The 27,748-nt window shown below is 45.9% G+C and overlaps 5 protein-coding genes across 12 annotated transcripts; 3 read left to right on the top strand and 2 right to left on the bottom strand.

Annotated features, from left to right (window-relative positions):
• Nucleotides 1-342: 342 nt before the first annotated feature.
• nubp2 (nucleotide binding protein 2 (MinD homolog, E. coli)) lies at nucleotides 343-4,813 on the bottom strand. The gene is made up of 7 exons (XM_084671013.1): nucleotides 4,485-4,813; nucleotides 3,909-4,027; nucleotides 3,525-3,723; nucleotides 2,780-2,934; nucleotides 1,966-2,076; nucleotides 1,664-1,733; nucleotides 343-1,039 (listed from the first exon to the last, which is right to left on the bottom strand). The coding sequence occupies exons 1-7, from the start codon at nucleotides 4,498-4,500 to the stop codon at nucleotides 900-902; spliced, it is 810 nt and encodes a 269-aa protein (XP_084527139.1). The 5' UTR covers nucleotides 4,501-4,813; the 3' UTR covers nucleotides 343-899.
• Nucleotides 4,814-5,134: 321 nt separating this feature from the next.
• Nucleotides 5,135-11,086, top strand: spsb3b (splA/ryanodine receptor domain and SOCS box containing 3b). Of its 4 annotated transcripts, XM_084671010.1 has the most exons (8): nucleotides 5,135-5,266; nucleotides 7,401-7,533; nucleotides 8,348-8,525; nucleotides 9,165-9,215; nucleotides 9,322-9,509; nucleotides 9,818-9,920; nucleotides 10,113-10,238; nucleotides 10,382-11,086. In XM_084671010.1, the coding sequence occupies exons 1-8, from the start codon at nucleotides 5,226-5,228 to the stop codon at nucleotides 10,879-10,881; spliced, it is 1,320 nt and encodes a 439-aa protein (XP_084527136.1). In that variant the 5' UTR covers nucleotides 5,135-5,225; the 3' UTR covers nucleotides 10,882-11,086. The 4 variants fall into 4 exon arrangements, with proteins under 4 accessions (XP_084527136.1, XP_084527138.1, XP_084527135.1 ...); XM_084671012.1 differs by lacking the exon at nucleotides 9,165-9,215; XM_084671009.1 differs by lacking the exon at nucleotides 5,135-5,266 and having other exon boundaries at nucleotides 5,747-7,533.
• Nucleotides 11,087-11,567: 481 nt separating this feature from the next.
• eme2 (essential meiotic structure-specific endonuclease subunit 2) lies at nucleotides 11,568-15,391 on the bottom strand. Its single transcript, XM_084671008.1, has 8 exons — nucleotides 14,403-15,391; nucleotides 14,170-14,291; nucleotides 13,982-14,074; nucleotides 13,589-13,713; nucleotides 13,441-13,510; nucleotides 13,157-13,272; nucleotides 12,537-12,726; nucleotides 11,568-12,136 (listed from the first exon to the last, which is right to left on the bottom strand). Exons 1-8 carry the CDS (start codon nucleotides 14,875-14,877, stop codon nucleotides 11,981-11,983), a joined length of 1,347 nt encoding a protein of 448 aa, XP_084527134.1. The 5' UTR covers nucleotides 14,878-15,391; the 3' UTR covers nucleotides 11,568-11,980.
• A 105-nt stretch (nucleotides 15,392-15,496) lies between these two features.
• mfsd1l (major facilitator superfamily domain containing 1-like) lies at nucleotides 15,497-20,532 on the top strand. The gene is made up of 13 exons (XM_084671007.1): nucleotides 15,497-15,673; nucleotides 15,967-16,067; nucleotides 16,299-16,408; nucleotides 16,614-16,669; nucleotides 17,095-17,238; nucleotides 17,457-17,615; nucleotides 17,875-17,990; nucleotides 18,092-18,192; nucleotides 18,465-18,576; nucleotides 18,743-18,880; nucleotides 19,019-19,158; nucleotides 19,292-19,403; nucleotides 19,506-20,532. The coding sequence occupies exons 1-13, from the start codon at nucleotides 15,652-15,654 to the stop codon at nucleotides 19,656-19,658; spliced, it is 1,464 nt and encodes a 487-aa protein (XP_084527133.1). The 5' UTR covers nucleotides 15,497-15,651; the 3' UTR covers nucleotides 19,659-20,532.
• Nucleotides 20,533-20,841: 309 nt separating this feature from the next.
• Nucleotides 20,842-27,746, top strand: dlgap5 (discs, large (Drosophila) homolog-associated protein 5). Of its 5 annotated transcripts, none has more exons than XM_084670773.1 (18): nucleotides 20,842-20,982; nucleotides 21,297-21,541; nucleotides 21,645-21,829; nucleotides 22,520-22,553; nucleotides 22,680-22,769; nucleotides 22,992-23,063; nucleotides 23,208-23,287; nucleotides 23,439-23,677; nucleotides 23,782-23,964; nucleotides 24,119-24,207; nucleotides 24,326-24,486; nucleotides 24,609-24,710; nucleotides 24,866-25,127; nucleotides 25,294-26,197; nucleotides 26,330-26,357; nucleotides 26,566-26,749; nucleotides 27,015-27,058; nucleotides 27,215-27,746. In XM_084670773.1, the coding sequence occupies exons 2-18, from the start codon at nucleotides 21,310-21,312 to the stop codon at nucleotides 27,317-27,319; spliced, it is 2,994 nt and encodes a 997-aa protein (XP_084526899.1). In that variant the 5' UTR covers nucleotides 20,842-20,982; nucleotides 21,297-21,309; the 3' UTR covers nucleotides 27,320-27,746. The 5 variants fall into 5 exon arrangements, with proteins under 5 accessions (XP_084526899.1, XP_084526898.1, XP_084526897.1 ...); XM_084670772.1 differs by having other exon boundaries at nucleotides 21,306-21,541; XM_084670771.1 differs by having other exon boundaries at nucleotides 21,309-21,541.
• The last annotated feature ends 2 nt before the right edge of the window (nucleotides 27,747-27,748 follow it).

Consider the following 27,748-nt stretch of genomic DNA (forward strand, 5'->3'; position numbering starts at 1 on the left):
TTACAGACATTACCTTGGCTGTAGCAATATCTCATAGTAACAAAGGCGCAGCTTGGTTGCGTGGCGAATATTCACCACGACTCGCAACACAGCCGAATTGATCTGGAACAAGTTTTCTGAACCACTGTTCTCAGTTGACTCATTTAACAAGCACTAATCTTAAAGCCTGTATGACCACTCGTACTCACAGTAGTCTGCTGTAGTGTTGATGAATGTGTTCCCTATCAATTAAAGGAGATTCTCAATTAGATTTGAGCTACTTTCCAAGACCAAGTTGATTTCTATGTAATGTCTGCCAAAGAGATTAATATATTATATTACTAAACACAAGCAAATCAAAGGTTGGCCACTTACAAAATGTTTATTACACATTGTACTGTACAAATAATTACAGCCCACAGAGGGGAATCATTATACATACCACAGAAATCTCTTTTTCAATTCAAAAATAATTATTTAAGAGTATTGTATCACAAACAGCAAAGCTTCCTGTATGTGAAAACTCCTTTCTTCACACATTGGCCAACACCTTGTCTGCAATCTACATCAATCTCTACAATCTAGACTTATCTAGAGTGAGTGGAATAATACATAGCAAGGAGGCCTCATTATGAATATGAGCTTTGAATAATGTCATATTTTTAGATAGCCAGCTGTTGGGAACTACACAGTATAATCGTCAGGTTAAAGTATGTCAAACCGAATAGTTTGACATTGGCTTTGTCTACATTCAGGCACATTTATCTGTCTGTTCATGTGTGTGCGTGGTACAAGTCAGCGTTTTAGGTTTGTTAGCCAAAGTGTTGAATTCAGAATTACTTAACAAAGTGTGAAGAAAACCAACAGAAGGACGCCTAGAAGTGTCCTGGCAGTGCAACCTGTTCATGTCCAGAACATGATCAAGCTTTCTGAAGGCTGGCCAACAGTGTCTGTGCTATGCTGTTGATTGCACTGAAGGTGGCACTGTCAGGGAAGGCTTGGATGAAGTCCTTGCCTTCCTCGATACTTCTGCTTAGAAGAGGATCCAGGGGTACAGAACCTGTAATGGCAACACACACACACACACACACACACAGAAATACACTGTTACCAAACCTCATAGTTTTATCTCATCTTACACACTCATACACAACACTAACCCCTTTCCCACACATGACACAGACACCGACTCTCATCTCATTGGCCTGCGCTTCAGAAAGATCAAGTGTCCATCAGAAATGGATACTGTGGTCTCGAGAACAGTAGGTCATGTGGCTGGTGTACAGTTCCTCTCGGAATCAAACACACCGACCATCTTCTCTCCCTAGTCGTTCCAAGACAACCCTGCATCTGCGGACCTATCTTGTCATGGCTGTGAGGCATTTCAACATCAGTCGCTTCATTTGCAACCGATTGGCTTTGGGTCATTTTCAAAGCTGACGATTATTGAGTTGTAACAGAAGCAGATTGATCAACCCCCCCCCCCACACACACACACACAAACACAAGCACTCCAGTGAAATTCAGACCGACCATTTTACCAGCACTGCTCTGACATAAAATGCCTGCTGAGGGCAGTGTTTGAAGCTGGCAGCCAAGATGAATAGACTGCAGTGACATCTAGTGGTTGTATGTGGAAACAACCAGCATTCTTAAAGAAACAGGGCTAGATTCTCATTCCTACCTAGATATGCTGATTCAGTCAGTTTGGCCAGCTCTTCTCCTCCACCTTTGGAAAAGATGTTGCTGCATTCCTGAAAGTAAAAGCAGAACACCAGATCAGATGTGCTTCATACATGGTCACATTGTCACACTTATGTGTCAGATATCAGCACAACAAAGCACTCATGAGCTATTTTTACAGTTAAGAGCATGTTGCTTGCAGTTGAAATGTTTTGGGGGGGAACAAATACCAGAGATCAGTTGAACTGTCTCTATGGGATGCGTGTGTGTGTTTATTGGTGTGTTTTAAAGAGTTTCACTCACTGAACAATGCGGACACACAAATCCACTCATGTTCTCCACTATGCCCAGGATCCGCAGGCCTGTCTTCTTACAGAAGGTGATCTCCCTCCTCACATCCCCCGTGGATACAGCCTGCAGAGGCACCGCGTCACACGTTCACTGGATGGGCCCTGGACTACACTGCTACAATGCTAGTCATCTACAAATGACTTTACATTACATTTACATTTAGCAGACGCGCTTATCCCGAGTGACATACCTCTAGTAAATCACTTACAGGGACATTTCCCCCCGAGGCAAGTAGGGTGAAGTGCCTTACCCAAGGACACAACGTCATTTTGCACAGCAAAATCGATCCGGCAACCTTCTGATTACAATCCCGACTCCCTCACCGCTCAGCCATCTGCATCCCTCTACTTTACAGATGTCCATAGATGTCAACTCACAAGGCACCAGGTAGAGATGGTACATATTTAAACAAAGATTACACAGCCCTGTTTGCCGCAGTGAATGATGGGGGGGGGGGGTTACTGAAAGCATCTTTTGATAGGGGGGGGGGGGTCAGATGGCTGAGCGGGTAGGGAATCAGACTACCAATAAGAAGGTTGCCGGTACGATTCCCGGCCGTGCAAAATGATCCCTGGGCAAGGCACTTCACCCTACTTGCCTCGGGAGAATGACCCTGTACTTACTGTAAATCACTCTGGATAAGAGCGTCTGCTCAATGACTAAATGTAAATATAGACCATCTGATTTCTTTTTGAGCTTAAACATGCTATTTCTATCCCACCACAGGCATTAAGCTCCTCCCCTGTCAGACGCCCCCCTGCAGCACCTGAGGTGTGGTGACCAGAATGGCGCCATCCACTTTGTGTTTCTTCAGGTTCTCCAGAACCGCCAGGTGTTCGTCAGATGTCCCAGGGGGCGTGTCCACCAGGAGAATGTCCAATTCACCCCACGCCACATCAGATACAAACTGGCCAATCAGAGCTAGGGCAACATCAAATGATCGGGAAGTGAGACCACATTCACTCATGATATGAGGGGGCCACATCACTTTCACTTTGAATGCAGTTTGAAAAGTGACAATCACAAAGGCTTTTCAATTGTCTCAACTGAAGAAATCTTTCACAATCTTCCAAAAATAAAAAAGGTCTGAACTCCAGATTCTGGGCCCCAGTCAGAAAACAGCCTACCTGTCTTCTTGGGGCCCCTCCAGATCACAGCCTACCTGTCTTCTTGGGGCCCCTCCAGATCACAGCCTACCTGTCTTCTTGGGGCCCCCCAGATCACAGCCTACCTGTCTTCTTGGGGCCCCTCCAGATCACAGCCTACCTGTCTTCTTGGGGCCCCTCCAGATCACAGCCTACCTGTCTACTTGGGGCCCCTCCAGATCACAGCCTACCTGTCTACTTGGGGCCCCTCCAGATCACAGCCTACCTGTCTTCTTGGGGCCCCTCCAGATCACAGCCTACCCGTCTACTTGGGGCCCCTCCAGATCACAGCCTACCTGTCTACTTGGGGCCCCTCCAGATCACAGCCTACCTGTCTACTTGGGGCCCCTCCAGATCACAGCCTACCTGTCTTCTTGGGGCCCCTCCAGATCACAGCCTCGTCTGGATCCTCCAGTAGGAAGCCTATGGACATGAGCGCAAGGCTCTTCTGGGCATCTGTGTAGACGGGCACCCACCCCGAGTCACACTGGTGCACCTCTGGCCTGCCCACATTCAGCATGCGTGGAATACTGGGCCCACACAGGTCCACGTCTAGGATGCCCACCTGGCACAGGAGAGAGCAGCGACAGACTTGTATCAGACCACCACATCTGGAATGAACTAATGTACTCACACACACACACACACACACACACACACACACACACACACACACACACAGTAGAGATGAGGCGCTCTTGCTCTAATGTGTTAATAAAATCTCCTTTGTTGATGGCACCTGTATCTCACCTTTTTGCCAATGTGTCTTAGAGCCAGTGCCAGTTCTGTGGTAAGGGTACTCTTGCCCACACCCCCTTTACCCGACAGCACTAACACCACATGCTGGACCTGAGACAAGTTACCGCCATCTAAGAGACAGAGGTCAGTTTTGGGCTGTATAAACACATGTGGAGGTATGGATAAGAGGATATGGAGATATGAACATGAAATATAATGTTTGATTAAATTGTAAAACTATGGCCCTCTACTTTATTGCAGACGACTTCAGGTTTAGTATTCTTCTCAATCAATGAAACATGAAGTAACTACAAAGACTAATGAGTCAAGACAGATTGCCATGACGTGTGCTGACCCCACATGGTAAGAAGAGTATTTATTCAATGTATTTACAGTTAGTCTCGTTACACAGTCCCACAACGTCCAGGATTACTTAACTGTGCTAGTTAAACTATTACGGGAGTTGCAGCTACAGCTTACGAGTTCAAACCCAAAGCAGCATTTTAAACATTATAGCTATTCAGATACATATAACTGACCTTACATTTAAGGCTACTACTAGCCACTTGCTGTGAATATAATACAAACCGTTGTTTTGTTCCATGATATTTTATTTTTTGGTCGCTCTCATGCAGTTGAAAAATCACTTCCGCACATTTCTAAACCTCCCATCACATGATCGTTAAATATCCAATAGAAGAGCAGGAATTGTGTTCAACACCCGCCTCTAAATATGAACCAATTAATTGCCAGTGCGTCGGTCAGACAGTGCGCGTTTATGGCATGGTTTATCGAGGTCAAGATAAGAGTGCGCCACATGTGCCTTCTGAGCCATGAGGCTTACATCTGTGTACACATATTCATTTATATACATACCATTTTTATTTGAGCGATGACAACATACTATATATTTTGTTTTACTATCCTTACAACAGTGCCTTGCTTAGTTTTTTTCTTACTTACAGTTTGGTTTCTAACCCATGTCTACACTGTCCATTCGGTCCATCTTCATCTGTATATGATAGGCTACTTAGTCATACGAACGATTCAACATCGATGGCCACTCCGACATTTTATGAAAACAGACCTATAGGCAATAAACATTTCCAATTACTTTCATTAAGACATTGTAGTCAACATCTCATTTTATCCAATCAGATTAAACAGTCTGTCTGTCATACTACAAACTCCTCCCTGTGCTTCCGTCATACCCAATCACCGCTTGCTAAGGGCGTGCAAAAGTATTGTTTACGTCTGGCGTGCGGAAAAATAGGCCATAGCGACGAGCACCTGTCACTGGATACTTAGAAACGAGTGTTGGCATGCAAAATGAGTCACTGCAAGATCGTTCATAAGAAGACGACTGTAAGGTAAGCAAAATCCAGCTGTGATCGTCTCACTGTAGATTATGAGTAACTACATACATACCTTGGAGGAAATTCTATATTTGAGATAGACGCAAATCAAAAATCTTCACGTGAATATCATGATTGCAGATGTCTTTTTTTGTTTTAGTACGCCAGCTATATATTGTTTGCAATGTGTTAGTTCTTTAAAGGGTTTACATGTCTTAAATACATATGGGACATGTTTATAAAGTTTTGTATCAGTTAATCAGTTATTTTCAAAATGTTCAACACGAACATTTAGTTTTGTTTTAGTAAAGTGGGAAAAATAAATGGAGGAATATATAAAACGGCAACTGGTCTGGCCATCCTTTACATGGCCACCTACAGATGAAATGCGTACTTCATGCCTACTAATGGACTTAATAAACCTACATAAACACTTTGAGATTCAATACAATTATTATTATTTATTATTATTACATGACCATATGAACTGACACACAATATTATTTTGGACAGGCAACGTGTAAACTAGTTTTATTTGAACTAAATTGCTTTGAAGAGTGTACATTATTCTCAACATACAAAATTCAGCTTTCTGCAGATTTCGTTATTTTAACCTTAATGTGGAAAATTATCCTGCAGATAATGAAAGTAAAGTCAAGCTTTTTATGGTATACTATACGCATGTAGGAAAGAGAGGGACCTATTTATCTCTGGGCCCTGTGTGGCTGGAGCAGGTGAGCAGTATGTAGGCTAAGCTGAGTTAAAGTGAGCACACCATGCTGTATAATCTACATTATTGGCAATTATCTTGTGCACCTGTTTGGTCAGTACTCACCACCTGTTCTGTTTGGTCTCACTGTTCACAAAGGCATGGGGTCAAGCTTAAGTTGCATTCCACCTCACAATCAGCTCACGTAACCCCTATATCAGAAGTCTAAAGAAACTAATCATTATGTTATCATTTGAATAAGTCACAGTCATTTTTCTGTGAGATCCATTCGAGTCACTCTCCAGGTGTGCTGAGTAACTGGCGTTGGAGTTGGCCTGCATTCAAAGTCCTCGTCATTGAGGCAACGTCATTTTCCTGAGTGGGTCGAGGTTACATGGAGGAATAAAGGAATACTGTTCATCCTCGTTACCACTGTGAAGTCAGTGGATCAGCTGAAACACTATCAGTGTTTATCTGGTGAACCTCCCAGACCGTGTTGCCAAAGTGGCACACCAGAAGGTGGGCAAAGGTTAAGGTCAGACATACCTGTGGAAACAGTTCCTGGTGCCAACAGGAAGCGTATGAAGCCAAAGGCAGAGAGACAGAAGTAGACCAGCATGTCGGAGTTCAGTCTAGGTGCCCTGCGATGTACAGCTGGCTACCGAAGTGTTTCCCCAGCTCCTGGAAATCAGTAATGGGTTTTATTGCTTAAGAAAAGGTTGTAAGAAAGGTTTGACTGATATGAGTTGAGAAGCTACTGAAACAGCAGAGTTCAGGCCTGAACTCGCACTGAACTTAGGCATGTCACAATCCTGCGTTTAATTATATATATAAAATAACCTTTTTCATCGGTTACTTTTTCATGTGTTTTTCCTTCAAGAAATTTGCATTGTTTTAGAATACTGTACTTTGTTGCTAGCACAATCATTTGTGTGTATCACTGAAATATGTGGAAGTTTTTTTTTGGGGGGGTCACATTAAATACTTATACTGCACATTTGAGATACTCATACCTCAACAATATTTCTGTCATGTGACTGATCCTACATATCTATGTTCTGGTCCCTCAAGAGGGCCTTTTCTTCTGTTGGCTGGGAAGTAGGTCATGTAAGACTGATACAGTGTATAACGTGAGTGAGGGACTTTGGGAAAGATAAAAAAGAGACATATATAAAGAGACATAGGAATAAGGTTTTTTATTAAACATAAAACAAATTATTAAAGCCAATGAACACTGAACTAAATGTTTTAAATGAAGACTTTATGAAACCATAATTAATACCTTTCTATATTTCGGTACTGTGTGGCATTTCATTTGCTTTTAAATTAACCTAGGAATCTATAAGGTTAAATTCAGGAGCTTTTAAAAGCTTTCACAATGCCTGATGCAACATGTGGGATCAAAAAGTCTTCTCATGTGCTGGTGTTCCCTGTCTTTAGAGCGGCCATGTTGAGGAGAAGCCGGAACCTTTGCGCTCGTCACAACACGTGGAGCTCCGTGCGACAAGAGGCCGACAGCATGGCCGTGGTCCTGGCCTTCGAGAGCGAGGACTGGAGTACGGGGAGGACACAGGTGAGAGAGAGAGAGAGAGAGAGAGAGAGAGAGAGAGAGAGAGAGAGAGAGAGAGAGACAGAGACAGAGAGACAGAGAGAGAGAGAGAGAGAGACAGAGAGAGAGACAGAGAGAGAGAGAGAGAGAGAGAGAGAGAGAGAGAGAGAGAGAGAGAGAGAGAGAGGTCAATTGCTGTGTGAGGTCTGAGGAGAGTCTGGTGGACCTCGACAGTGTTGGGCAGTAAGATGAAACATTAAAAGAGAGAAAACAGGATGAGATCTCAAGACACTGAGGGAACGGTGAAGATGAGTGGGTTTTGTCATTGGTGATGACTGCTGAGCACTAGTCATCAAAAATCCAAACTGTAACAGAGAGATAAAAGAGGCATCCCCAATACAGCCTCGTGCTCACATCACCAGTAGTTTTCCACTGGGAGTTCAGCCGTTTCCAATTGACTGTGGGGTCCCCCAAGGCTGGTATTTTTAACCAGGGACTATTTTTACAAGCTGGTAGAACGCTCTCGCTCACCAATGGGAGTGACCGACAACTCTTTGGGAGGGGAGCCACCCAGAGAGTCTTTAAAGTCAGGACAGTGGAAAGTTCTGGAAGCAGCTCCTTTGAATCTTGTGGGAACAGTCAGCTTTGCATTGTGGTGTCATCTAAACCAAGGTTATTTTACTCAAAAACCACAAAGACCAGCATCTAGGGATCTGACTGTTTCCTCACAATTAGGGTTATCTTCTGTGTGGTATTCTTGCTTGTTAGGAATTTAGGCATTTCTTTCTCCATGGCAACCTCTTTAAACCGCACTGTGTGTGCTGTGCATGCTACTCAGATCAGCGATTCCGACTCCGAAGTGGACTACCTTGACCTCTCCCCAACGGTGGAGGATGTGGTTCCAGACACGGTCCCTGTGACAGGGGAGTCCTTCTGCCACTGTGACCCTCAGGAGGAACCCAGACCTGGGGAGCTTCTGCAGCTCAGTGACTGCCTCTGTGGAGAGGAGGATCAGGGTGAGTGAGGGGGTATATATACGGACTGGGTCTGGACATGTGTGAAAGTGTGTGTAAGTGTGTTTTGTTGAGTTCCAGTACAATTTACATGACATTTAAACCTCAATCCCAATCCATATTACACATTTCTGCAAATATAAAAGACCACAGATTATATTATAGGTTTTTAAAGAAGAAATACTTAAATCAGAGTCAATGATATATTATAACAAAGCATTATGACCTGTTCAGGGATAGTTGGCTACATGACAGGGCATTACTACGTCTGAAATAATTTTACGAAAATTCTGAAATGACCTTGGTTGGAGTACCACAGTCCTTTTGGTGCCGAATGATCATTTTAATATTCTCCAATTCAAAACATAAATGCGTTATAATGTTACATTTTCATATAACTAATGTGAACAGAGACACGTTGTAAAATCTTTACAATTTGTAAAGAAAACAAAAATCGTATTGTAAAATCTTTACAATTTGTAAAGATTTTGTCGTGACTCGTGACCTTTATTTTGAAAAATCAGTTAAATATTTTTGGTCCTGGTGTAGTAGAAGTAGACTACACATTATGCGTAAAGTGTGCAACTTTCTCAAACGGCACCTTAAAATTTACGTAATTTACTTTATTGTCCGTTTTGTTAGTTACTCCAAGGCGAACCTACGTTAGAAGAGAACCAGGAAGTAAAATGGCTGGTGTGTTCCTTTAAACGTACTGTTGCTAATTAATGATTTCTGTCCAGATGTCAACTTACCAGTTGTTGAACAAACCATCAGTTTACGTGATGCTTTATTTCAACAGGTTTTGATTGGGTGTGGGACGAGCGCAGTAAATCGAGCTCTGCGTTTCTGAGCTGTGACAACCGCAAAGTGAGTTTCCACTCCGAGTACAGCTGTGGTACTGCAGCTATCAGGGGCACCAAGGAGCTGTCGGACGGACAGCACTTCTGGGAGATAAAGATGACCTCGCCCGTCTATGGTACCGACATGGTAGGCACTTTAGTTAGTACTCCAATCAGGGGCGAATCTAGGTTCCCACTTTTGGGGGGGCTAAGCCCCTAGATAAAATCTATTATTTTTCCTGTGACCCAGCAAAACTTGGGGGGTCTGGGGTCATGTTCCCCCAGAATACATGTTTGAAAATATCCTTTTAAATGCTGTCCTGTAGTGGGCTCTAGATATTTTTTATTTTATTTTTTTGGGGGGGGGGGGGGGGCTCCAGCCCTCCAGTGTGACTTTAAGATAGAAGTACATATTTAATGACCTACATTCCATTGCGGATTGTCTTATCTGTTTAGATGGTAGGTATAGGGACGTCCGAGGTGAGCATGGAGAAGTACCGACACAGTTTCTGTAGTATGCTTGGCACAGACGAGGACAGCTGGGGCCTTTCCTACACAGGCGAGTAACGGCCAGAGCCACTCTCAGATCATATAAATATAAACGTTGTCAGAAGTAACAGGGGTCCAATAGTATGCAGCCTACATTTGTAACACACACTTGCTGGGACCTGAAACCACTGTTGGCCTTGTGTGTTGCTATGCAGTTGCTACGTAGTTCTCAGCTCATATCTGTTGGTATCCACCCCCACAGGGCTCTTACAGCATAAAGGTGACAAGGTGAATTTCTCCTCACGCTTCGGCCAGGGGTCCATCATCGGCCTACACCTTGACACCTGGCACGGCACTTTGACCTTTTACAAGAACCGGCGCCGTATCGGTAAGTGCCACAGAGGAAGCGAAATTGCATTATTAACTGCATTATTAAGAACCACATTTATTCAAGTTTGGCACAGTGGTGAGAAACGTTGTGAGCATTCTGAAGTGACATGACATGTGTCCCCTCCCCACCCTGGACCTCAGGTGTGGCTGCCACCAGGCTGCAGAACAAGAAGTTCTACCCAATGGTGTGTTCCACCGCAGCAAGGAGCAGCATGAAGGTGACCCGGGCCTGTTACACCCCCACCTCCCTGCAGTACCTCTGCTGTGCCCGCCTGCGCCAGCAGCTCCCCGACTGCCCTGACACCCTGGGCGTCCTGCCTCTGCCCCCAGGCCTGCGTCAACTCCTAGACACCCAGCTGGGCTGGGTCTTCAGCCTCAACAACCAGGCCACCGAAGGCCCCGAGCAGCCTGGGGACTTGCCTGAGGAAACTAGTTCCCCCCCAAGCCTCTGCACCAGCCCTATGCCCACCCTCAGTGCCTGTTCTTCCCCAAGCTCCACCCCCAGCCCTATTCCTGACCCCTGTCAGCTCCATCACAGGGCACAAGCCTGCTCCTGCCCACCCACTCCTCCTGAGACAGAGTCTGACAGCTGTTTGTCAGAGCCAGAAGACTACCAGAGCAAAAGATGTCGCTGGACATGACTTGAATCTTCCCAACTCAACATGGGCACTTTACTATGCACCTTTTTCTGCATTGCCATGGCCATCTTTACGATGAAACAGTATGTAGAGGCTTCCTTAATTCCTGAGCTAATATTTTTGAGAGCGTTCTGAAAGGGGTGTCTTTTCACCCAACTGTATTTCTGAGGACTATGCGGATGAATCTGGGGTGGGGAAGTCAGGGGGGGGGGGGGGGGGGCTTTAGTTTCACCCCACTGCTTGGGGGAGCAGAAAGCACCAAGATCTGACCTACATCCGACATTCAAATCACCTTCTCCTCAATAGCTACTGCCTGCAAATGTAGGCTCTGTCAATTGTAGCAGGTCTAGAACAAAGTGCGTTCCTCTTCAAGTTCATATATTAGTGTTTGTACGGTGCATCTCCAAGGAAACCTGGTTGCCAGATCTGTGCGTGCTGTTTGGCCATCTCTTGGTTGTTCATGTAACTCATGCCTTGACGAGAAAGTTATGGGTTTATTCATAGGGCCAATGCATATGATGAAGCCAGGCAGTTACTTACTTTATGATACACAATGGGAAATGGGGAAAATGATTTGTTTTTCATACTGTTTGGACATTCTTGAAGTACATTTTATACTGTGCATTAGTTTAAATGCAGTGGTGGTGTGCCGTAGGGGTTTGTTTGTCTTTTTTTAAATAATCTGATCCTCGTGTCGGTTGATTGTCATACCATGTGTACAGCCTTTCTTACTGAAGCAATTCTAAAATAAAAAAATATATATAATCTTGCTATATGTACTTATAGTGAAGGTTAACATGTTTTCATTGAACATTGTAGACAGAAGAACAGGCATAATATGTATTAACAAACATAAAATAACAAGCATAACATTCCTTCAGTATGTGTGCAAACTGCCTGTACAAATGAACATCTAACTAAGCAGTAAAGTGCATTTGAGGACTTGGTTCATCTAGAGATGCCTGAGTCAGAGAGGTAATCTCAGTTCAGATAAGTCTTAGTCCATCTGGTCTACTCTATATCAGTCCCATATGATCCAAACCAGACCCAAGTGGGCGTGTATTAGCCCAAACGAGTCTGTTCAAACGGCTCCATGTCTGTTTCAGTCCAGGACCAGCTCAGGGTTCTGGGCAGTGAGGGAGCGGTAGACCCTGGTTGAGATCTCTGGCCCGATTCGTCTCTCTTTCCCCCCGCTGTTCACCAGGATCCCAGCCAGCAGCCCCCTCCTCTCCTCCTCAGTCGCCACACTCTCGTAGGCCTGGGGTGCGAGATACAAAACTACGATATAACAGCACAACATCAACAGGAAAACTTAAAACGTTTTCTAATAAAATAATTTCAAAAGGAGAACAAAAACATTCCTGGTTTGAAAGATGGCACACAAAATGGACAAAGACCCTCGACTACATCCTTACAGACTGCATGTTATCCGGCACAACAGTCTTCTTCATGGCTGTAGTATTATTTACATGTAGCAGACGCTCTTATCCAGAGCGACTTCCATTCCCCCCGAGGCAAGTAGGGTGAAGTGCCTTGCCCAAGGACACAACGTCATTTGGCATGGCGGGGAATCAATCCGGCAACCTTCTGATTACTAGCCCGACTCCCTCACCGCTCAGCCATCTGACTCCCAGTATTATCTGGACATGACTCCGTACCTGCAGCAGCAGCCATGGTGAAGGGTACGCTGCGACCACAGCAGAGGCCACTGCTGGGCTGACCCGGTTCAGCTGCTGGATCTGTCTGCTCCACACCTGGCCCAGCCCGGACCCGTCCCTCTCCACACGCGCCCCGCTGGCCCACGACCCGTCCACACAGAAGGGCAGCTCGACGCGCTCAGTCAGCCGTCTGAAGGGACAAGTCAATCATATCGCAGTTTGAAGTCCAAGTGTGTTTGGAGGCCCAAGTGTGTTTGGAGGGAGTCAGATGGCTGAGCGGTTAGGGAATCGGACTAGTAATCTGAAGGTTGCCAGATCGATTCCCGCCCGTGCCAAATGACATTGTGTCCTTGGGCAAGGCACTTCACCCTACTTGCCCTCAGTGGGAATGTCCCTGTACTTACTGTAAGTCGCTCTGGATAAGAGCGTCTGCAAAATGTAAATGTTGACAGGACTTGCACGTTAACTCTTAAATGAGCAACCAAACATTTTGTTTGATTATTCCTTCTTTTTTTTGTCCTATTGTGTTATGTATAAATATGAACAATCTTTTGACTTGGGTCTACTAATGTTATGCTTAAAATTATTTGTGTGAGGAACGCATGTCAGAGAGTTCCTACTTGAAAGGTCGTTTGGACAAGGCCTTGGTGACCGAGCACACATGGTATGTCACTTCCTGCCAACCGTCTAAGAACGCCACAGAGACGTTCCTGTAGAGCTGCAGGTACACCAGCACCTGTAAGGACAGAGAGACCACCGTTGGTCAAATATAATATGAAAATATAAGAAGTACACTTGCTTTAGCCAAGGTTAGTGAAAAAACTGATACATGCCATCAATCTGTGTTTGATGTAAAACATTCACACAACACTTTTATTATTGTATTTAAATCAAATCAGCTTGCCTCTTCAATATCCAGAATCAGATCCTTCGTCCCCAACCGAGATAGTAGCGTTTGTCTTATTGCATGTCCCCTGGGAAAATAACAGTGAGCATTATGAAAAGATATGAAAAATATAGTTAGTGTTCATCATAGTCAAGTCAAGACTTACCAGCTACCCGGAGAGGACCCCAGCACCAAGACAGTGACCACCATCTTGGTGTTACAGTTCAGACACTCGAGCAGAGGCCGGAGAAGAGATTTCATTTCCAACTCCTTCCCATCCCTCTGAAGAATCTGGGATGGCAACACAAGATGGCTACATTTAGTCATGTCCAGAGCGACTTACAGTAAGTACAGGGACATTCCCAAGGCAAGTAGGGTGAAGTTCCTTTCCCAAGGACTTTTATCATTTGACAATGTCATTTGGCACGGCCGGGAATCGATCTGGCAACCTTCAGATTACTAGTCCGATTCCCTCACCGCTCAGCCATCCGACTCCCTCAACACCCAATGTTGAAGCATATAGAAGACTATCCCTTCCCTCCCTGGGTGGGGTGGCTACCTGTTTTACACAGACCACCATGTCCATGAAGTCACTGAGGCTTGACACCAGCAGTGTCTGTTCCTCCTCCACAGGTCCATCAGCTTCATCGCACTGGCAACACAGATTCACACACACGTGGGTAAGAGTTTGTGAATACACAACACCTCTGGCAGGGGGATAAAAGTACAATGCTATGCTTACATTACCTGGGGAAGATCTCTGGTCCAAGTGATGCTTTGCGGGAGCTTCTGAGACACAATGTTGAACCTCCACTCAAACGCAGACAAGGTCCCCAGCAAGATGTCTGATCCCTCCTCCTGCAAAAGAGCTAGAGGGGAAAACACAGACAGTCCCATCAATACACACGTGCAGTCTGTGTCTTAACGCAGATGACATGTGCAGCTGACCCCCCCAGCCTCATTAGAGACACTTTTATCACCTGAGTCGATGAAGACAGTCAGGCACTTGAGACAGTTCTCTGGCCTGTAGCTCTTCAGACGTTCCGCTGCATCGTTCCTCGTTTGCTGTTCCAAACGTTTCTGCTCTTTCTCTTTGGTTTTGGCTACCCGAAGTTGTTCTCTGGCCTTCTTCCTTTCCTCGGCCTTCTCTCTATCAGCCTCCATCTCCTCTCTGCTCCGACGTTTTCTTCCAGGACTTGGGGTGCTTGACCGCGCAGGTGGTAGAGGAGGCGCCAAAGCATTTAGTCTATGTTCACCTTGGGTTGTTGAACTACATTGCTGGCCGTCTTTATTACGATCATTGTCTTTATGTTTGACGACGGTATAGCTAGATGTTGTTATATTACTGTCATCTTGAACATGTGTGACTAAACACTTGGGTTGTGTTTCAATGTCGCTATCATTCTCAGATTCTGATATCTCCCATGTTTTGGCTCTTTTCAAAACACGTGCCATTTCTCTCAGAAACAAAAAATGCACATGGCAAGACGCAATTCACTCTTGAAACGACTTGCAAGATATTGGCACTGACTAGCACTGACTGAACTTCGTAATACCTGTATGTTCCCATCCGACGGTGTACAGTGAGGGACAAATACCACTCGGTAACCCTCCCCATTCTCGGAATTCGAAATCATTAATTGGTAACATGTCGGGCATTGACGCAGAAGCTGCACCACCCTTAATAGGCTATAGGTGTTCTCAAATTGGATTAAATAGCTCTACTCTGGTAAAGAACGTGGTATGCACTCGCATGCACTCGTTTGAATACATCAACAAAATGTGATCCCAAAGTATTCTGGAGCATTGCAGGCCAGATCACAATGAATCAGGCAACGTTTTAAATTTTAATGTAAATAATGTAAAACGCAAATGACTGATTGCTAGCGACTTACTACACATGTGTAAATATAGATCGAATGAAGCTACAATCGTGCCCATATATATTCAACCAGTGCAGGTTTAATCCAACGCCGAATTGTGCAACCGAGGATATGACGTCGCTGCACGAGGACAGTGGACGTTCTTCTCAACCCACTGAGCTCGACCAGCGATTTACAAAACATGTGTGCTGGCCACACTTCTTTTACATAATGATTTGGATTAGCATAGTTATGTGTATCTCCGTGCACAGCCTGGGTAGGGCTGAATAAGCAACAGCGGTATTGACTCATGTAAACAAAACAACTAAATGAACCTTTAACAAGCGGCTTTCGTGCTCTTTTCGCCATGGCCCAGCCTGCTGAAAAAGGTAACAAATTGCTTCATATTTTGTGTATTTCATAGGCTACTCAAACAAGGCATTTGTTGTCACCAAATCCAGATGCAGTCTGTTCCCTTTGAACTGCAAATTCATCATTTTTGCATGAGCAGGTTAAATGTGTAGCTATCCTACTACTTTTTTCAACGAAAGTTTCAAATTTTCTGGCTATACTATTGACGTTTTGACTAACCATCAATTAAACATATTTTGTACTTGACCGTATTAGAATGAATCACAACTGTCTCAATGTGTTAACCATTCCTATGTGCCTTTATTTCCAGCGTACTATCGCTTTGTGGTTTTGTTTTTCAACTGTCTCCTCACGTTCGGGTCGTACTTTTGCTTCGACATCCCCAGTGTACTGCAGGACCAGTTCCAAGGGGTAAGAAACAATGAAATATTAAACTGCCCATTTAGGATGTATTCATATAATATAAACATGCACTTGCTTTCCTTCCATGACACGAACATTCCTTTCTTATAGTAGACTAAACCTTATTAACTATATTATGTTTAACCTCCGTAAACGTTGAGACACTGCGGTCACCTTGCTCGATAAAGCTTGGGTTTTTATTGCAAAAGTCCATTTATTTCCCTTTTATTTATTACCCAGAACTTGACGTGTAGTAATACCACAGTGATCAATGGCACAGTGGACTGTGTCGAAGGACTGGGGATGACCCCTCAGGAGTACAACCTGCTGTATGCAATCTATGCATGGACGTGAGTACGTCCAGCAGCACTACAGACACACGAAGAGGCCTTGTGAATATCACAGTGTTTGTGTAAAGACTTTGAAATGAAATGTTAAAATGTGTTTGATTTTGACTCAAGAAGTACAAATTTCCCGCACGTTTGCTAGGTGGCATGCTGTACTCTCTGTGTAGTTGTTCTGTGTATCATAGCCTTGTTTTTGTAATTTGGACAGGAATGCAGTGGTGGTGATCATGGCAGGGTTCCTGATTGACAAGCTGGGAAACCGCTGTGAGTCCATTTTCCTCCACAGAGATTCATCTACTAATCAAAACCACAAATAACTTATCTTGCCTTTGTTTGCAGTGTATTGATGTAACCCACGACCCCCCCCTCACCTCTCTCTCACACACAAACTATCTACCTATCTCTCTCTCTCTCTCTCTACCTATCTCTCTCTCTACCTATCTCTCTCTCTCTACGTATCTCTCTCTCTCTCTCTCTCTCTCTCTCTCTCTACCTATCTCTCTCTCTCTACCTATCTCTCTCTCTCTGTCTACCTATCTATCTCTTTCTCTCTCTCTACCTATCTCTTTCTCTCTCTCTACCTATCTCTGTCTCTCTCTCTCTCTCTCTCTCTCTACCTATCTCTCTCTCTACCTATCTCTGTCTCTCTACCTACCTATCTCTCTCTCTCTCTCTTCATCCCTCTGCAGTTGGGGTCTTTCTGTTCTCCTTCCTGTGTGTGCTGGGCTCTGCCATCTTTGCTCTGGGCTCTCACTTCAAAGGGACAGAATACCTGCTGCCCCTCATGCTCACTGGAAGACTGCTGTTCGGCTCAGGGAACGGATCACTCACCAGTAAGACCACATCGCTGTCTCTGCTACACTGCCAGCACTGCGCTGGAAGCTACCAGGAAACGTTGTCTCACAATCCGTTGTGATATCAGAGTGTGAATGTGAGGGATCGACCGTAGCTTTCATCATAAAAAGCTTGTCATGCGGATCGGATAATCTCATTTGATTCATTTGAATGTGACCTCACCTACTCACGTCCGTCTCTGCGTGCTCTGTGTCAGTTGTCCAGAACCGCATCACGGCCTTCTGGTTCCGGGGGAAGGAGTTGGCCCTGGCCTTCGGTCTGACGCTGGCCTTTTCACGCCTGGGGTCCGTTCTTAACTTCTTCCTGACCCAGAAGTTTGAAGCGCAGTACGGCATGCAGTGGACCTTATGGGGAGGTACGATATCCATAGATTCGGCTCTACAATTAACACATTTCTCCATAGAAAGTGTGTCTTTTTAATTTGCAGTTAACCTGTGTGTTGATAGTGTTGATAGGAGATGGGACAAAAATCCTCAGTGTAGCTATCTGTAAAGTTCAAATGGTTAAGATAGATGTGTGCTGTGTCGGTGTGAATTTGATCTGAGAGAGTATTTATATGTTGTGTGATTACGGTTCAAAGGGTTTCATCCTATTCTGTGTGTGTTTGTGTCTAGGTGCTTTCCTGTGTGTCCTGGGTTTCCTTTCGGCCATCACCGTCAGCATCCTGGACAAGGTAGGCATGAAGCAGTTGGGACTGGACGGGGCCATCCAGGAAGAGTCACGCAAAGTGGTGAGTGGCAGACCCCTGCTCAATGGCCTGATTCCAATATGAATACATGTGTACTTCACTGGAGATTGGCAGTTCTGTTGGACTTTGTGTGTTCTCTGTAGAGGGTGCAGGATGTAAAGCTCCTGTCTCTCCGCTACTGGCTGCTGGTTCTCACCATCATGTTCTTCTACAATGGGATCTTCCCCTTCATCGCTGATGCCAGGTATGGAGACACACTCAGACATTGACAACATTTGGTTGTGTGAACATACAGTGGCTCAACATTCTCACACACAGGTATGTGTGGAGTTAACTTTGAACTTGCTAATAGGCTTGTGTTGTGGTGTGTGTCCATGGAGCCATGCTCAGACATTGTTCACACAACCAAAGGTTGTTTGTTGGCTCAACATTCCCACCCACAGATACACGTGTGGAGTTAACTATAAACTTGCTAATAGGCTTCTGTTGTTGTGTACGTCCTCCTGACTTCCACAGTAAGTTCATTCAAGATAAATACAGTGGCTACAGTCAGAAGGAGGCTGCCTACATCGCCGGTGCCGTTTATGACAGCTCCCTAATCCTGTCAGCCAGCGTGGGCATTCTCATCGTAAGTCACCGCTATGCTGTCACAACACAAGACCAGCTACAAATTCCCCAACCATGTTTCCACTTGTCACAGGCTCCTTTGAATACAACTCAATTTTATCCGCAAAGATCTTAACGTTGTCGAAGTTGCGTTACGATGTTGTTGTTCCGTTGTGTTGTGCACACAGGACTGCGTGGGCTTGCGTGGGGTCTTTGCTTTGTTGTGTGCTGTCCTCACACTGCCTGTGTTTGGTCTCCTGGCCTTCACCTTCGTCCCGCCCCTCGTCTCCACCATCTGGCTCGGAGTCACCTACTCCTTCGCTGCTGTGGGTCCATCTACCTATACACACCACATCACCTGTGTCCTCTGATGGGCACCACTGTACACATTGCGTGCATTTCTTTGTAATGCATTGACTCATTTTATGTATTCATTTGATTCATTCCTTTTTTCCCCCCATTAGGCAAGTATGTGGCCCTCTATTCCCCTGGTGGTCCCTCAGGCAACTCTGGGGACAGCTATGGGGCTTGCCACTTCAGTACAGATGATTGGTATTGGTGTGTCTAATCTTGTCGTCGGGCAGATTTTGGGCACCAAGTCTAGGTAAACATACAGTCAACCTTAAGACCTCTACTAAAGTAATTTGAAGTTATATTACCTCCTAATGATAATTGTTAGCCTGCTGTATTATTGGTAATGTGTTGTGTGTTGACACTGTTTTCCCCTGTGTGTTCAGCGATGCTAAGATTCCTTTGTGGCGTTGGCAGAGGATGATGATCTTCATGCTGGCTAACACCATTGCCTGCATCGTCACCTCTGTGCTTCTCAACATCGTGGACCACCGCCAGGTCAGAGAACAGAACTGTTTCAACTGACTGTTTACTATGCTGTTCATAGCCTAGGGCTGCAGGTCTGCTCCAGTAGTAAATGTCCTTGTCTTGTTTATCCAGGGTGGAACTCTGAATAAGACCACCAAGAGATCTGGGGACCCATCCCCACTCACCAGTGGACCCAGCGACCAAGAACCACTGGTACAGGGAGAAGAAGACCCCGACGAGGGAGAGGAAGAGTTGGCTCGATCTCCCTCTGTCAACAGCTCCTAATGCTTTTGGTAGTTGTCAGGATTTCGCCTCAGATGTTGTAAATGTTCTGAATTATTGTATCTGCCAGGGATATATTATTCCCATCTATGTGCCAGTATACCTCACCCTGTGTTTGAGTTTTTTTCAATTTACTTTCTCATGGCATGCTAGTTTCAGATGGCTCCAAACAGGAATTACATGAGAAACACACACCTTAGAAATGTAATCCTCGTCTCACTGTTGTGCCTTTGAAAAGATGAATAATGTTTTCTTAACACCGCTTCCTAATACTGTAGATTATTCTTCTCATATCAAACCTAAACGTTTTCTGAGTCACCCTTCAGCAGCTGTTAGTCAGCTGGTTGTACTTATCAAAGAGCTGGTCATGTTCTCATCTTGCACACTAAATATCCTTTAATTGATGTTGCCATGATTTTTGAGGTCAACATTTCAAAACAGGGAGCATACCTTTCATTCAGAGTTAGTATCACATCCCTGGAAATTATGATGGTATTCTAAAACAAACCAATGCAGGTTTTTGGTTCATACCTTTCCTTTAGGATGTGATAACTGGTTGGTTTTAATGCTGTCAAGCCTGTAGGCCTACCCAATTTTGTATTATTAACATTTTGTAAGATATTAACAAGTACTTAAGCTTTAGACTAGTCAATGTGATAAACAATCACTTTGGTGCCATGCGATGAGATTTCAGACGGAATTTCTGTTATGTCGTGATTTACTGTTTTGCATGCCTGCTGCAGAATTCGCGAGATAAAACGCGAGTAGGCTGAAGTTGCTGCTGTAGGCTAATGACGATTTGATCTGTCTACAATAAAATACAAAAAGGGATGTTGTTTTTTATACGGTCAAGATGAATAAAATGTTGGTTCTTAAACGTTTGGTTTTATCTTGTATAGCTTTGTTTTTACATGTAATAATTGGTCATTTATAATGATATTTTATAATACTGTAATATTACGTATTCTTCCTGTTAAGAGAATACCGGAGCCATTTAAAGACAAGACTCATACAAACAAGAGTGTTATGTGTACTAATGTTTCAATAATGACATTTAATAGAGCAAAGACCTTCCTTTCAGTGGCTAATACAAAGAGCCAAGAAATGAAAATAATGGCTTTCATTGGCTAACGTTCAAAGACGGAAATGCAACTATCGGCCAATCACAATCACGTAGCAGACTTTTCAAACCTACCCCGCCATGTTTGTTTTTTGTTGCTTTTTAGTCATAGCTAGCGAGGGACTCTCAGCAAAGATCTGAATTAGTCTAACCGTTGTAAATTAGTCGGGTTTTTGTAGCATATTCGTTTTTCTGTCATTTTAAAAGGTAGGCTGAGACTTAAAACGTTAAAACCAAAACCTAAAAAACATTTGCAGCATCTAGACTCTGCTACATCTTGCTCGTCTTCTAAAGAGCCTAGCTTGCTAGCCAGATTGCCAAACGTTCATGCATCGATTACGATTAGACATGTTGTTATGTTTTGTAATATTTCGTTTTCTGAAACTAATTACACACACGTTGTTTCATACGATATGTCTCAAGTAATTCCGTTGTTGTACAAAGAATATATATATATATATATATATATATACAAAGAACCAGGAAACCACTTCATCAAGCTGGTGAACGTTAACGTACAGTATCTTCAGCAGGATGGAGTCTCGGTTTGCCAGGCTCCGTCAGCGGGACAACAGTGTTGACATGTTAAGGCTAAAGGTGTCCAGGAGACGGTCCCAAACCCAAAAGGAGAACCGCGACCGGGCCCTAAACTCCAGGAGGCAGCTGGACAAGCTTCCCGAGCACGACTGCTCTTCATTGGAGACGTCTGTCATGGCGAACCAATCCACCGTTAAGGATAAAGCACCGAATATAAAACAATTGAAAAGTGAGTAGAATAGTGAAGGCATTGTCTATTGTAGTTACAGTAACACATTCACCACAGTGGCGTTAGAACAGACTTGTTTTTAATTTTGTATTCTCCGTCTTAGACTCGGCAGGTGAAGAACGTATGAAGATGCTTGCCCGCTACAAAGAGGCAAAAGAATTACAAAAGGAGAAGGAGAAAAGAGAGAGGGAGAGGAAGGGTGTGTTTAAGGTGGGCCTCTACCACCAGCAGGCCTCTCAGCTCTTTTGCCCTCTGCCCCCGGTTTCAGCAGCCACCAGCAGAACCAAGGTAAGAATGAGCTGCAAATCAACTAAATGTTTTATTTTCCTTCAGTTCAGTGCACACGCACATAGCCACATCAACAAGCATACACGGTAGTCCTGTCCCCAGACTTAATTTCCCTGTGGTGTCGTTTTTGTCTCAGTAAAACGATGACGACCTTGCTGTAGTAAAACCTCCTCTCTGTTTTAGGCTCCTCTTGTTTTAGGTCAGTATAGGTCTTAAGTTAGTTTAGGTCTATAAGGTTAGTATAGGTCTTAAGTTAGTTTAGGTCTAAAAGGTTAGTATAGGTCTTAAGTTAGTTTAGGTCTATAAGGTTAGCATAGGTCTTAAGTTAGTTTAGGTCTATAAGGTTAGTATAGGTCTTAAGTTAGTTTAGGTCTATAAGGTTAGTATAGGTCTTAAGTTAGTTTAGGTCTATAAGGTTAGTATAGGTCTTAAGTTAGTTTAGGTCTATAAGGTTAGCATAGGTCATTATGTGTATTGAGGTCTAGATGCAATATAATAAACCTATAGGTTTAATATATTTTTTATTTTATTTTGGCAATCTCAGATGTAATCTATGCTCCCCTAGTACTTATGTTATGTTATGCTAGGTTGCTTTGCGTTGTCTTGTGCCAAGAATTTTAGTGCCCAGTCTGACCTTGTGTTGTTCTGTGCGCCTGACAATTAATATATGAAACTCTGCCTCTCACACAGAAAAACACAGGCCCCACTGCTACTGCAAAGAAAGGTTGGTTTTCTGTCCTGCCTGATTATGGATCAGCTCTGGATAGCATCATTTAACCATTATTGTCTTCATAGTAAGACTTGTCACTGTCGTGCATCAGTCTGACCTCTAACCCCTGTGTTCCTGTAGTTGAGCCGGCTGGGAGGTTAACAAGAAGCAGAACAGCAGCTCTCAAACCCCCTCCAGCCCCTCCTGCCAGCAGGACCAGGGTTGCCATAGGTACCTCCGTCAAACACGTGCCCTCCAATCACAACTGCATACCTCTCACTCACCACAACTCACCGTCACCTCAAAGTCCCTATAACCTCAGTCGACTGTAATGCTTCCTGAATCTCTAATTGTTGCCTTCCTGGCCTGTATTTATCTTGCTGCCCCTTTCTATGTATGTACATGTATGCTGTATGTCAACATATTTATCCGTTTAATCTGTCCGTCCTCCAGTTGAACCGGTTCCAAGAGTCCCCATTACCAGGTCCTCCACCAGGCCTCAGGCTGAAAAGGAGCCGGCTGCAGGTGCTAAGAATCTCTCCACAGTAGCCAAAATCCCTGTTGACTGGGCTTTTAGCTGCAGAACTTAAAACATGTTTGCAAGTAAGATATTCAGCCATTTGTAGTAAAACCGCGTCACTAAAACATATATATTTTATTTTTGTGTAGGTGCCAGAGCCCTCAGGAACAGATCAAACATACAGCTCTCTGCAGTGCCCCCTGCTGGCAGAGGGAGGAACACTTTGAAGGTGAGCCTTAACCACGTGACATACTCCTGACAGTAAATTCATAGGCTACTATTGTGGGTTTTGTTTTGTTTCAGCCTTCTAAGCGAATGAATGTGATATTACAACCGTTTGATGGGCTTCGTATTGAACACATGTTTCTCCGATGGCCCAGTCTCGTGACGTGCCGGAGGCTGTTTGCCCCCCCAGCCTCAGAGCCAGTGCAGAGGAGGAGATGGAGCAGGACTCAGGAACAAGCGCCCCAGCCCCAAACCCTGTCCCTACCAAGGCCCCAACTCCTCCCCTGTCCTCCTTCGCCCCCCAGGACTTTGTGTTCCAGCCTCCAGTAGGCCTGTCCACCTTCCAGCCCATGCCTCTCACACCCCGCTCTGCTGAAGCCTTCCTGGCCCCCAGGTGTGTGTGTGTGTGTGTTGGACTAGCACGGTGGCCATCTTCATTCACTTCTCACATTCCTCGTCACCTGACTTTTTCTTTTCCTCCCTCCCTCCCTCCCTCAGTTGCACCTTCTCTTACCCACCGGTACCCCTCTTCTCTCTTGACAACCCGGATCCAGAGGCTGAGCTCAGCGCTCCTGCTGCCCCCAAGTCGCCTCTGCGCCCCCCGCCTCGTCCCTCTCCCGCCCTGGCCCCCCCGGCTCCAGCCAGCCCCCAGGAGCCCCAGCACAACGTGGCATACTTCAGGTGAGGGAGCGTGAGGGTTGTCAGTGGGCCACAGAACCATGTGACTGTTCATCCTTTGTTACACAATGCTGGATGCAAGTTCAACTTGACAACTTTAAATTTACACTGTGAAACTTAAAAACGATTGCACTTTGTGTGTGTGTGTGTGTTCCAGGTCAGCTATGGTCAGTGAGACAGACCGACTGTTTGGGCAGTGTGAACAGTGGGAAAAGAGAGTGGACGACACCTCCATCCCTGAAGAGAGTGAGTCTCTCTCTCACAGCTTCCTTCTTTCATTTACCAATTGGCACGTGAAGCCCCTTTCTTCTCTCCTTCTGTGTGTGTGTGTGTGTGTGTAACCCTCTCTCGTCCCTCTCTCCAGTGCGGGATGGCATGCGTACGGTCATAGGCCAGGCTCGTCTCCTGATGAAGGAGAGGTTCGGGCAGTTCCGGGGCCTGGTGGATGACTGTGAGCTGAGCCGTGGGGAGAAGATCACCACCTGCACCGACCTGCAGGGCTTCTGGGACATGGTCTACTACCAGGTGGGCTCCTCATCTCTGTCACAGGCTCCTCTCCGGGTCCTGGAGGTGAAGGGAGATGAGCCGACACGGATGAAATGTCATCTTTTTCTCTGTCGTCTTCCTCCTTTTGTCCTCGCTCCCAGGTGGAGGATGTAAACAGGAAGTTCGGTGCTCTGTCAGAGGCGGAGTCTCGAGGCTGGCAGGAGGAGCACAAGCCCCCGCCCAGACAGAAGAAGATGGTCAAGGTGAGACAAAGGCTAGCCGCTCTTCTAAAGGAGCACTTATGTCTTCATGCTGAAAGCACAAACTGCTGAGGTAAACGTCAGTTTCCTTAACGCGCGTCTCTCTCTTCCCCCCCCCCCCCCCCCCCCCACACACACACACACACACACACAATCAGAAGCCGCCTCCATCGGCGCCCTCTAAGCCCAACGCCGGCCCGGGGCCCAACGCGGCGGCCAAGTCTCGCCTGGCCGCCATCAAGGCTGCGATGAAGGCCAGACAGCAGGCTGCTGAGGCTGAGAAGGCAGCCCAGGCCGAGCCCACAGCCAGCGCTGAGGACCACCCTGCCCTGGAGCCTCCGGACCGCCAGGACCAGGCTCCTGAGACGCTGGTGTTCAATGGAGGCTTCTTCCAGGTGGAGAGCCCAGCCAAACTCACTGGTAAGAGGTGATGGATGGCGGGAATGGAGAATTTTGAGGGACCACTGTGGGGAGGAGGTGCTAGAGAAAGGAAGTTGTTATTCTGGGGCTTTAGGCTATTTTAAAGTTCCTATCCAAGCTTGTCAAGAAGAAGTGTGTTGACGTTTGCTTATTTGACTCTGACCAGGTCCCGTACGCAGGTCGTCACGTCTGATTGGTGCTGTGCTACCCCAGCCCTCCCCCTGCCAGGGCTCCAGCCTATCCACACCCGGCAGGACACGATCCTCCTGCACTGCCTCCCCTCTGGCCCTCCCTCCCCGCTGCACCCCAGCACGCACCCCTGCCTGCCTCAAACTCACCCTAGCCCACACCCCCAGACCCCAGGCCTGCACCCCCAGACCCCAGGCCTGCACCCCCAGACCCCAGGCCTGCACCCCCAGACCCCAGGCCTGCACCCCCAGACCCCAGGCCTGCACCCCCAGACCCCAGGCCTGCACCCCACAGTCCAGTGTCCACGATCCAGCCAGAGGATCTCTCTGCTTCTCACCTGTCATAGAGGCTCCTCCCAACAATCAGGACGAGGTTGTTCCTGACCAACCAGAGTCTGGACGTATGCAAGATCACATTGCTTGCAACCAATCCAAGGTGAATACCGAGGCATCTGAGCACATTGGCCAATCACAGCTGGCCGTTGATGTTCCACCCCAAATCCTCAGCCAGTCAGTGCAGGCCGTAGAGCCCCAGGAATCAGACGGCCCTGTCCCGTCCACCCCTGCACGCCAGGGAAGAGCAGCATCACCAGAGGCCTGTGATAGCAGCGTGCCCCTCATCACCAGCCTGTACCCCAGTCTGCCACTCTCTCCCCCCAACCTCCCCCTCTCTCCCCCCAGCCACAAAGCCGACTCACCCCCCTCCTCCCCAACCAACAGCCCCGCTCTGAGCTTCAGCCTCTCCCCCTGCTCACCTCACACCCCAGCCAGGGTGGAGTCCAGCCTCCTCCCCCTCTCCTCTCCCAGCCCAATGTCCTCCTCCCCCCCTGCCGTCCAGATCTCCTCTCCAGCCCTACTCAGCAGTCCTGGTGTCTGTGGCAGGTAGGAGACAGTACTTATTTCTGGATCAATCTCTCCATCTCATAGGACCACAACACCAAACGCCTAAAAATGATTTGAGTTTTGGAGAAGAGCTTTGACTGAACCGTTTGTTCTTTCCTTTCTTCCTCCCAGTCCCCTGCACGACGACTCCATCTCTGAGGTAGGTCTTTGACTAGTCTAGTCTGTTCCAGTTGGGAGTACAGCACCACACTTGGTCTATAAAGATTCACTGGTCTGAAAGATGAACATTGGCATGCGTTTCTGACCGGGGGGTCACTGCAAGATTGTGAATGAGGCCCCAAATCCATGGTATACAGGACACAACACATCATTCAGACAACTTATTCTATATTATATATTTTTTGCAGCAGGGTGTTCCACAGTTGGACTTTGAGCGCTATCTCCAACCAGCCTCCAGGCCCAGTCTCTCGCCCCAGGCTGCGCCCGGCTCAGAGATCTCTTCTCCCACGGTGGACGTTGAGATGGACAGTCCTGGAGATCAGCCTGGAGATCAGCCTGGAGATCACTCTCAGGATGGAGTCACCCCCATAGGTGTGTGTGTGTGTGTGTGTGTGTGTGTGTGTGTGTGTGTGTGTGTGTGTGTGTGTGTGTGTGTGTGTGTGTGTGTGTGGCAGAGCTGGGCTTATTGTACTTATAAGTTATGTGCCAGGCACAGAAGTGTGTTAAACCCACAACTATCTATGCACTAGGACTTTGGTGATGGTGAAACTAAGCATAATAGTTTCTTTTCATTGGGTGGTTTAGCTGGTTTGATGTGTTCACAGTGGTGTCTATATCTCTCTCACTCCAATCACAGCCTTCCCTCGCATCGCACAAACCTTCACCCCGCGGACACCACAGGTTAATTTCCCTGCTTTTCGTTTTCACCCTAACCCTTTTGTCGAATGTAGCTGGAACAATGTGTTTTCATATTTTTATGTTTCAACTTGCTCCTATCGTTTGTCTTACCTGAAGGCCGTGTACACCCCCTCACCTGTCTGCACCTCCCCCTTCCAGGCAGCGGAGCACCTGTTGTTCTTCAGCCCCGACCCCAGGGAGAGGATCCGCCAGTCGGTTTGTCCCAGTGACCTCATGGTCTTCACTCCTCCCAGTGACAGATGAGCTACCTGTGCTTTTGGTTCCACAACCTGTTGGCTACATAGGCCTTTGGTACAGGAAAGTAGTGGCCCTGTCAAATCACTGATGTAATTATTTTCTATCTAGTTCAGTCATCCCGCTATTTTATTTTTTTAACGTATTCTTCTGGTTACATCGTTTTTTTTCCTGTCTTGCATTCTTATGTCTTTTTCAACATTTTAGATGTTACTTGTTGTGCTGATAATCAGTTGTTTTTCAGCTCTTCTTTGAGACCTGTTTTGTGGATTTTCTTCATTTTCACCAGTGGGAAAGTACTTTGGAAATAATGCTGGTTTTATATGTATCCCTTTTAAAGAAATTCGATTTTTTACTGAGCTTGATAAAGGCCAGAAGTACAGAGTGTTATGGTTCAATAGATACAATAGTTCTGTAAATAAAGTTTTCAAACAAAGA

The sequence above is a fragment of the Hypomesus nipponensis genome, chromosome 13 (genome assembly GCF_054491055.1).
Source record: "Hypomesus nipponensis isolate SF chromosome 13, ASM5449105v1, whole genome shotgun sequence".
Taxonomy (NCBI): Eukaryota; Metazoa; Chordata; class Actinopteri; order Osmeriformes; family Osmeridae; genus Hypomesus; species Hypomesus nipponensis.